This window comes from Alligator sinensis, unplaced genomic scaffold (genome assembly GCF_000455745.1).
Source record: "Alligator sinensis unplaced genomic scaffold, ASM45574v1 scaffold488_1, whole genome shotgun sequence".
Taxonomy (NCBI): Eukaryota; Metazoa; Chordata; order Crocodylia; family Alligatoridae; genus Alligator; species Alligator sinensis.
In genome coordinates, this window is record NW_005842970.1 from 465912 (window position 1) to 476456 (window position 10545).

The window sequence follows — 10545 nt, forward strand, 5'->3', positions numbered from 1 at the left end:
TAGCTTGTTTTTTTTAAATCAAAAGAAGTATGTAGAGAGACCCATAAGTTATCATTTAAAGCATGTAGAGATTGGAACACTTTTTTTGAAAGACATTTAAAGAGATTTTCCCTAGCACTAAACTTGCACAAAGATCAACAGCTGGTGATCAGGTTCTGACTCTTCTATTTATACACAGAACATGAAGAGCAGTGACAGGTCAGGCATCCTGACACTTCCTTGTAAATATGCCTCAACTAAAGAAGAAAGCTTATTCATTTCATGGCAATGTCCACTCGGTTCCAGGCACTTCTCCCAGTATTGGTACTCCTGTTGGCATTAAGTGCCAGTTTTGGTGATTTTTTTTATCATTTGTTTTGGGAACTGACTTAAAAAAAAATCTGTTTCAGAAAATTAGACAAGCCAAAGTAAAAGGTGCAGTTTAAACTCTTAACTTATATGCTCAGTTAAGAGTTTATGCTCTGCAGTTTAAACTTGTTAACTGCCACAAAAACAGAATTAACTTAAATAAATGAAAAGGTATTAGTCTCTACTGAAGCATTTTTAAGTCTACACTGCACACCAGTGGCAAGTAGCAGTATATGCACATATTTTTTCTATTTCTAATTTATTGTAAAATTACTAAGTAAAAATTATGTTGTATTTAGCTTTAAGACTGCTAAAAAAAGCCCATCACTGAAAACTACTAAAAGTGTACAATGCTTGCTGTGTAGCATTTATCAGAACACTGAAATATGTGAAAACAATGTTGTGGTAGAAAAACAAGAACTGTAGAATATAAATCTTCCACAGCAGACTTCCAAATATTGTTCCTTGTTTGAAGATTCCTGGTATATTGCTTCTAATTTTGTGTTTTTAAGAAGAGTTCCAAGGACTTAACATAGCTACCTCTGATTCTTGTACGTGTGATATTCCATATAACCACTGAAGAGTTCAAAGGGAAAAAATCAAAAAGCAATAACTCTCTAAGAGTGCACAGTCATCTAATGTCACAGATGTCAGGCCTGGCATGTAACTTTCAGCTAAAACCATATTAGCTCCTTTTGTCATAGCCATCATGTTTTCCAGGAGGGCTAGAAGAGACCAGCAAACTGGTGTGAAAGGGATATTGTTAAGGTGGGATGAACATCAATGTCAGAAGAAGGACTTATTTATTTATTCATTCATTCATTCACAGGCATGTGCTATGGTGCCCATCGCCACAGGACTCATTCAAACCAACAATATAGATCCTTTTTTATAAAAATACAGTCCCTCCACCACGCCATCTGTCCCAAACATTGTAACAAAAAAATACAATTACAACTATTTCACAAATGAATAAAGGAAGGCACAGACACAAAGTGATTGCACAATGGAAAATTGGTGAAAAGAACTCAAAACTCCTAATTGCTATTCCCTAAATGAGTTGTCTCAGGCTTATGACTTTGACCAGGACAGATGCAGTGCTGTATCTACTGTACAGGCATCATAATGCTCTATCCTTCTTCAATATTATATCAAAATTGTTTTACTTTTATTGTCAGAACTTCTTCTAATTGAAGGCTAGAAACTGGTTTATAATTTTTAAACACTGTTTCAGTGAAGCTTTAAACACACACACAGACAAAAGCAGATTGTGTCTCCTGCTTTTAAGATATGCAAATATGCTTCTTGCAACTGAACTTGGCTATGTTTTAGTATGATAATTTTAAAGTTTCTGTACTCCTTTACTTATTGCTTAGGCCAGGTGAGATTAGTTGGATTTTGGTCTTTTAAAAGAAACAAAGTGCTAATTGTCACTTACAGCAATGTGACTATTTTAAGTGGCATGAACCTTGAAAAAACTGGGATTTATTGGCTCTCAGGATTTTTGAGATTTTGTAAAAAATGATCTGGACATGTCACCTAAATTTGAACCAAAGCATTAGACTCTCAAAGTTAAGGACATGGAAAATATCCAATTGTATTTGTTAGTTCACAACAATAAACTTCACTTGCCCTACAAGCATCCTTGAAAAGCACTGTGCATGAGTCTGTTTCAGTATTTCACCAAATCCCACAGGATATAGTGGCCAATATTTATTATTGTTAGCAGAAGGGATTTGTTTTTTTTCCCCAAACATTGAACTCTAAACCACAATGAATGATGCATTATCCCCACAAGGACAACAACTTAACTGTAGATAGCCAAAAAACTGAGAAAAAAGGGTTCAACATACAGCCCCCTTCATGCATAGCTGAATTAACATTACTGAACCAAGTCCAGTGGATCTATAAACTGGTGGAGCTAATATGAAAATAGATAAGATATTTTAACATATATATATATATATATATAGAGAGAGAGAGAGAGAGTAGCTAGTACAGATATGTGAATAATAATTTTCTTAGTTTGGTGGTCAACACTGGGGAAAAGTGGGTTTAAGTCAAATCAAGAAGTGTTGTTGAGAGAAGCCTACAGAGTTACTTTGATTAAACAAAATCTAATAGAAAAATCATTGTGAATCAATCTAAAATGTACCATTTGCTGAGACCTGTGGTTTAACCAAAGCTCCTCCTAATTTTGTAACCCTTAAAACATGTGTTTCCAAGACAAAAAAGAACATTTTGACTTCTCTGAAAGCTGAAGCAAGATTTTGAAAATGTCTGTAAAAACGTTTGTTTTCCAAAACTTCCTCTCTCAATATTTTCACATAAAACTATTCAAGATACTTTATAAAATCCTTTCATGTCTCCTCCCTACATGTGAATTTTGTGAAAAAATTACAATTAATAAAAAAACAGAAATAAAAAATATTTATCCAGCTCTTTGCATTAGTAGATCAGAACGGTAAAGCTTTTTTGTATTTTACATGCTATACTGAGATGTTTAAAAAGATGAGTAACCACTAGTTTTACATTTAAGACTACAGCTAGAGCAAAACAATTATTCCAAAACATTTTAAGACATCACCTGTAGGTGTGCACAGGCAGCTCCAATGCACTGTAATTACACCGCATCACAGCAGACGTGATTAATTGAGTCTTCTGGAGCATGCTAATTAGTGCACTCCAGAAGCCTCCATGTTTTCTGTATTAGTGTCCTCATGTTTCAAAATGGTGGTGGGGCACTTCAACGAGCTTTAGTTAAAGCACCCTGGCAACTATTTTGAAGCGCAGGGATGCTGATACACGAGATGTTGCAGGTGCTTTAATTAGAGCAGCTCCCAGAGCTACTGTAATTAAAGTGCCCCTCTCCGTCCCCAAAGCATGTATAAAAACACCCATGAAATCTCAATCCTTAACACCTGTATCTTTCAGTCCTATAGACGAGTGGATATCACCCAGGTAAAACTTTTTCAAAAACTTTGCTAAACTAACCATGAGAACATTTAAAAACTCAAAAATACCCAAAAGCCTGCATGAACACATACATAGACTCATGAAACCATATCACCAAAAGTATGAGCTTTTAAATTACCTCAGATTTCAAACACAGATAACATGCATATATAAAAAAACCTTGCAGCAATACAAAAGTAGCATATAATAAGTGTAGAGTAAGCAATGACTGATTCTAAAACATAAAACGTAGTTAATGTGCATGGTATACATTTTTGACAGCAGCCAGAAAAATCCTAGCACTGTAATAGGTAGAATATGTACATAAAATGTATGGAAGAGGACCCGTCTAAGACCCTCTTACTCAACTTTCAAATAGTTCTTTTTCAAGTTTAGTAGTAAGACTCCCCACACAACTAAATCTCAAACAACATAGACTTTTTTTTTTAAACAGAAAATTTCAAGGTAGCTCCTTGTCATGTTGTTCCCTGAATTATGCAAATTCAACATTCTCTTATTATACTTGTCCACATCTTCAATGTTGTTCTGTGTTCCCCACAACTCTTTTGCCAACATACCTGTTTCAGGTTCTCCATCTTAGACTGTCTCATTTCTTCATATTTCCATTTCCACAGAGATAAATCAGATTCCAGCTTCTCTACTTCCAGAAATAAATTCATTCTACAAAAATTATCAACAAATATAGTCACAAAAATATTCAAATAATCTAGTTATTGCTTTTAACCTCCTCTATATTGTTTCTAACTCTCTGCTTTTCTCCCTTTTAAAAGTCTTTATTGCAAGATTTTTCCCCACCACAGCATTTGCACAAATTTATCTAACAGATTTACCTATGGCAAAGGAAAGGAAAACAACTTAGTATTGCAAAACATGAATGAAATACAAGGCTAAAAAGAGACTTAAATACACTTCAACCATCAGTTCCTTTAACCCAATATACTGTGTGAGGGCAAAAACTGCCAGAGTAAATGCATGAAAGAGATGAAACAATGAAACAGAGCACTAAGAAAGGTAAGTGCACAATACACCTACCATTTGACAACTATAGTACTACATTCCAATGTTTTCGTTCTGTCTAGGCTGCTTTGCCTGTTTATACAAAGAATAGCAACTCTTTTTCAACTATATTTTTTCTTTTGCTCCATTCCCCTTTCCAGGTAAAGTTATTTATAATTGACTTGGCATATTTCTGCACCAGCTTTTTAAGTTCCTTGGGACTTAGTCCTCACTTGCTTATCTCAATAACTTTAAGTTGGTGTAGATCATGTTCAACACTAAGAAGTTTATCTATCACTATCCATCTCTTCCATTTCACCTTAGACATACAATCTTGAAGGAAACATCTACAAATGTGTTGTATCCAGTTCCCGCCCATTCTTGTTTTAGCATTTCAAAAATGAAATTTTTCACCTTGTACCACCACGAAAGGCCTATCAGATTTCCTCCTATGGTTGGTGGGTAAGGAGCATTAAGTGTTACTGGTCTTCCTATGAACTTCTCACCAAAAAGGCTAAGGACAGACATTCAAAAAGCCTGAGCCTGAATTGATTCAACCTTTGCAGGTTAGTCTAACCTGGCTAGGCTGAACCAGTTGGAAACTGGACAGACATTCTCTCTGGACTGAGGAAATTCAGGCACATGCCTGCAGTGGCTCAGGTTAGAAGCTGGGGGGTTCTAGAGCAGCCCTCCCTTCCCTTGCACAGAGTTGAGCTGAGAGGGGTGTGGCCAGGCCCTGGCAGGACTTTCTCATTAGGGAGGTCTGCCTGCACCATCCCAAGCTTTTTCCTGCTGGCTGGTCAAAGGGTGGAAGAGTTGTCAGCCCCCAGCCCCCTGGTAGCACTCTGAGGCAAGAGGGGGTGTACAGTGCATGTATCTGTTGATGATATGGAGCTTTTCAATCTCCCTCCCTGATTGTCAGACTGTCTGCAGCAAACTGACAGGTGAGGTGATCAAGGTAGCCCAGAGCTGATAAGAGTCTTTATCACCTGATCAGCAAAACAGTAGCCTCTCTCCCATTACTTCAAACTCTTCTCAAACAGCTTACTGGGGTGACCTGTTGATTAGCTCCAAAACCCCTGTTCTCTCTGCCTGCCTGTTCCAATGAAATTTGAGAGAGACACACACACAAAGACATCTCTCGGCATTAGTTAGCACACTACATGCCTGGGGTCTGTGCTGTGGGAGATGGGAGGGAGGGGAGGATTCCTGTTTGAGCAGCAAAAGGTGGGGAGTAGGGCAGGGGGAAGCCAGGAGACCCTGATGTCTCTGAAGGAGCTTTATACAGCACTAACTAGCATACCACATGCTGGCTATGGTCTGTGCTTTGGGAGAGGGGAGGAAGGGATCCCTGCTTAAGCATCAAGTGGTGAGAGGGGAGGGGGGCACACGGAAGCCAGCAGACCCTGCTGTGTCTGCAAGTCTGTGCCAAAGGAGCTTTGCTCAGGGAGCAAAGGGGAGGGGCCAGCCCTGCTGTGAACCAGAGAGCCCCATCCAGCCCAGAGAGCATGCTAAGATGCTGGAGGTGTCTGGCTTATCTTGAACCAGGAAGGGGTCTGGGACAGACATTGCATAAACCAGTTTGAGCCAAATCAGTTAAGTCTGATACTACATTCAACCAGGTTTATCTGAAACCAGTTTCAGCCATTTTCAAATTGGTTTATGTACACTAGACATCTGTTTTGTTACACGTTTAAACCAGTTTCTGAGCACTTAAACCAGTTTAAGTGTAATGTCTGTCCTTAGCCAAAATGCTCATCTTTTGTGCTTTACCAGTGTCTTAGAGCTATCAGGCTCTTTGCACTCTCAACTTTCCATCCAGCTTCAAGGATTTCTCCAGCAAAAATCAAGCACCACAGTCTGGGGTATTTCAGCTAGATGGGTGGCAAAGGATTTTTTCCTATGATTCCACTGCTGTGTTTATTCTAGAAAACATAAAATATTTTTGTTTGAAGAGGGTTGTCTGACTGGAATTTAAATACTTAAGACTTTTTTTTTTTAATTTATCTCCATTCCTTACACTTGGGTATTTTGCAATGATATAGTCAGTCTAACCACTTTTTCTGAGAACAGGCAGAGAAGTACCACAAGATACTGCACAGAACATATGTACTGTACTAAACTAGAAACCATAATTTTTTTTAAATATTAAAAAAACAAAAATGAAATGCTTTAAAATATTGTTTGTATTCCCTAACCATTTCAAATGTTAATTGCTCCTGAAAGAAGGTGTTAGAAACATTTTCAAAATACAGATCCATTTAGTTCAGAAGTAGTACATTCTCATTAAGGTGACAACTTAAATATTTATTTGCCTCCAGGAGGATACTTGAGCATGAAGCTCTACTCTTCCTACATCCAGAAAAATATCTAAAAAATATTAAGAATACAGTATTCTAGGATTCCTTTGAGAAAGGTACTGTCATACTTACATAATGAACTCTGATTGGTACTTTTGCCCTTTAATTCAGAGCAATTAAGTGTTATTTCTACTATCCAGAGATTAAGTAAAGAAATATCATTTAGAAGCAGCAGAGGGCACTACTTAGATTCTTTACTTCGAGTATAACTAAAAATCCAGTTCACAATTGAAGTTTGTGGTCAAAAAATACGATAAAAAAAAAATTCAAGATTATTTATACCTATATTTTCAGTATCTTATCCTATTTGTTTAATGCCACTGTGAGCCATCCAAATTGCTGTAATCCAATGATAGATTTTGGTCCATAGCCATTAATCAAAATTAGAAAAAAGACTAACTAGTTACTATAAAAATAGCTTTTGGATCCTCATCACAACAATTTTATTAGATTAACAGTAAACATAAAAGCATCTGTACTTTCCATTAGATCCTAAGCATCTGAATTAAATATGCCTAAAATCATGATTTAAAAGCATGCGCTGAAAATGTTCAGTGTCTTAACATGCAGCGTTATTGCAGTCTTATATTTAGCTTTAGAAGGAAAGTATTTTATATATGGTTTAGACGCTTCAAAAAGGCAAAAGGGCTGGATAAGAGCTGAAAAAAACAGAAGCACCATACATTAATATTTGATGAGAAAATAATTCTGTGGCACAAGAGTTTTGTTTTGTGTTTTAACACTGAGAGACTACGAAGAATTAGGTAAAAAGTTAGGGGTGCAAAAATAGAGATTTTGGGGGTTGATACCGATAGCTGATTTTTAAGTTGGCATATTGACTGATACCAATCTGATTTCCAATACAACTGCATGCAGCTGGTAAGTCCCTTGTGGTGGAGGCAGGGAGGGGTGGGGGGGCAAGAAGAGGCATGGGGGGGGGCAGATCAATGTCCCCTGAGATGAGGGAGGGAGTGGGGCAGGGGCAGACTGCCCAGCTGGAGTGGGGCAGGGCATATGTTGGAGCCATGGGTCGTTTGGGGGGAATGAAGTGGGGGCGGCTCCCACCACTTCTTGCACCCTGAGAGGGCTTGGGGGGCATGTGCCCCCAGATCTTTGTGGAACAGGTGAGCTGCAGCTGTAGGCTGGAACTGGGGCTGAACCAGGCTCTTCTTGTTGGGGCTGGGCTTGGGGCGGGCAGAGGTGGTGCTGGGAGGAGCGGGCTAGGGGGGAGCTATGTTGAAATTTGGGTAGCTGCCCTTCCAAGTCCAGCCCCTGCGGAGAAGAACCTGGTGCAGCCCCAGCCCCAGCCTGCAGCTGCAGCCTGTTTGCCCATCCTACCCTGCACAGATCTGGGGGCACACGCCTCCCTCCATCCCATGCCCTCCTGGGGAGCAAGCAGTGGTGGGAGCCACTCCCACCCCCACCCCCTCCAGACAAGCAGCAGTTCCATCCCGCGCCCCAAACCTGCCATTTACCCCAGCCTAGCCTCTCCAGCTGGTACTCAAAGTCCTTCTGCAGCCAGGTTGCAGTACTGCCTGTTAGTCTATTGTTCAGCCCTCTACCACCAGGGTGACTTTTGGCTTTCGTTAGGTGCACCCCTTCCAGGGCTGGTCTTGGCCTGTGCTCAAAATATCAAAAAAAGGAAAAAAAACAAGAAAAACCCCAAATGCTCTCAGTCTCCTTGCCAGGCTCAGTCCATGACCCCTTTCACCTGGGGTCAGGTTTTCAAAATCCCAATTGCAACAGCAAAACAAACCAATTAGTCCAGTTGCTGTTCTGCACAGGCCTGCCCGGCTCCCTTGTGAACATTCACAGTCCCAGTGGAATCTCTCCCATGCGCAGCAAGGCTCTAACCTGGAACAGCAGTTTCCTCAGGCCTCTCCCTCCAGACACTAAACTCCGGATTTTATCAAAGGCCGCATGTATTCTCTCTTCCCAGATCCTCAGCTGACACTCCGCTACGGAGATTATCAAAAGCCATGTGCGTGCAGGCCTCCACCTGCCTCCTGCTCAGGGTCACTCCTGCAGCATTCCTCCGCAAGTTTCGTAACCCTTGCCTGCCAAGACGCTCAGCTGCTCCTCTCTCCCTGCGGCCTGCAGGGGACTGACCCCCTTCTGCCCCTCTCCGGGGCTGGAAATACCTCTCAGCAGACTCCCTCCTCCAATCCAAAGTGAGATACTGCTCCGGAAGTGTGGCGAGTGTTTCTCTTCCCTTCCGGCCTCCAGCTGCAGCCCTGCATGCTGTGGGTGTTGTTTGTTTTCACTCTCTGTCTGTTGCTTCTCCTGACCTCCACTGCCCAGCATGTAAGGCACCTCGGGGCTTTGGTTTGTTCTCTCTCACTCCTTCACAATTGGCCAAATTATCAACTGCATTGGGTTGATTTCTGATACAGCCAATTTTCTTTATATCAGTGCCAATCTGATATCGGACCAATGTATCGGTGTACCTCTACAAAAAGTGATTTTCATGTGAGACAGTTCTGTGGACATTTTGTTGAAAAGAAATCTATATCGCACTATAAATTCATAGCAAAACATAAGCAGCCAGGAAAATCAACCTTAATAGAGCTTATGAACTCTTAAATAATCACCAGGATTTTTCAAAACATTTGAAATAACTTCTGGGAAAACAATGCTGCTTCCTCACACCATCACCATTAGCCATAATAAAATGAGAGCTGAAAAGGATAAAAATACTGAATCCATCAGTAGTATAGTTGAATTAGAAGAATGATGTTGTTCTGATCAGTTACAGCAGAACATGAAGCATAAGACAACTGAGGAGAGGACATTATACATTGTAGAGATGCAAATTATACTGTAATCCAGACCCTATAGAAGAAGAGGGAGAACTAACTAGCAGGACATTTCATGACACTGGACAGCAAAAGAATGAACATTTAAGTAAAATGTTCCATAATGTGTATAGAATTCTATGTGGGTAGTTACAATGAATGCACATATTGAAAAGTCTATGTAAAATACATCTTCTGAAAAGGAAAATGGAACTTCCCAGTGTAGTCTACATATGAGTCATCTGATAAGGGTATAAGGCTCTATTATTATTTGTGTTACAGTAGATTGTAAAGGCCCCAGTCAGTAAAATGTATAATATGGGCACTATCTATTACCTAGAAACAGTTCCTGCCTTATTCTAAGAGCTTACTCTAAGAGGAAAGAAATAGAGTAGAAAGAAAACACAGGCACAGAGAGGTAAACTGACTTAGTGTGAAGTTAATAAGCAGATGAATAACAAATGCTAATAGAATAAAAACTGGGTGTCTCTGTTCATTGTTCCCTTCCAGAAAACAATAGTGCATCTCCAGTACTGACTCCTGCTGGTTGCTGAATGCCACTGACTGGCTGGGAGTGCTGTTAACTGTTCAGCCCCACACCTCACCATCCCTGATTGGCAGAGAGGGGTGGGGCCACATGATGGGTGGCCCTCTAATCCAATTGGGGGGGGGGAGCAACCACCATCTTGGCTGCTCCCCTTTGGGCCAGCTGTGAGGCTGGGCTGCAGTGGCCATGAGGACTGTTGGATCCCACTGGGAAACCAGAATTTTATTTTTATTAAGTTTTTCTTTTCTCTGGTGTTGTGGATTTCATCAACAATGTCCAGTTTCATGATTTCCATGAAATGCCAAATTAGGTAGTTTCATAGTAGCTAGGGTCAGGAGGGACCTGAACATATCATCTAGCCTGACCCCCTCCCACAGGCAGGAATGAATGCTGGGTTCACAAGACCCCAGACAGGAGATCATCCAAATTCCTCTTGAATTTGCCCAAGGTAGGGGCGAGGACCACTTCCCTGGGAAGCTGGTTCCAGATTTTGGCCACCCTAACTGTAAAATATTGCCTTCTG

General features: G+C 40.4%; 1 protein-coding gene across 4 annotated transcripts in view; it reads right to left on the reverse strand.

Moving 5' to 3' along the window:
* The window catches only part of CCDC102B (coiled-coil domain containing 102B), a 420613-nt gene that overhangs the window by 366654 nt on the left and 43414 nt on the right, over positions 1-10545 (reverse strand). For all 4 annotated transcript variants that reach the window (XM_025192829.1, XM_025192830.1, XM_014526198.2 and 1 more), the window contains one exon: positions 3882-3984. In XM_025192829.1, coding sequence (XP_025048614.1) covers positions 3882-3984 — 103 coding nt within the window. The remainder of the gene's footprint in view (positions 1-3881; positions 3985-10545) is intronic.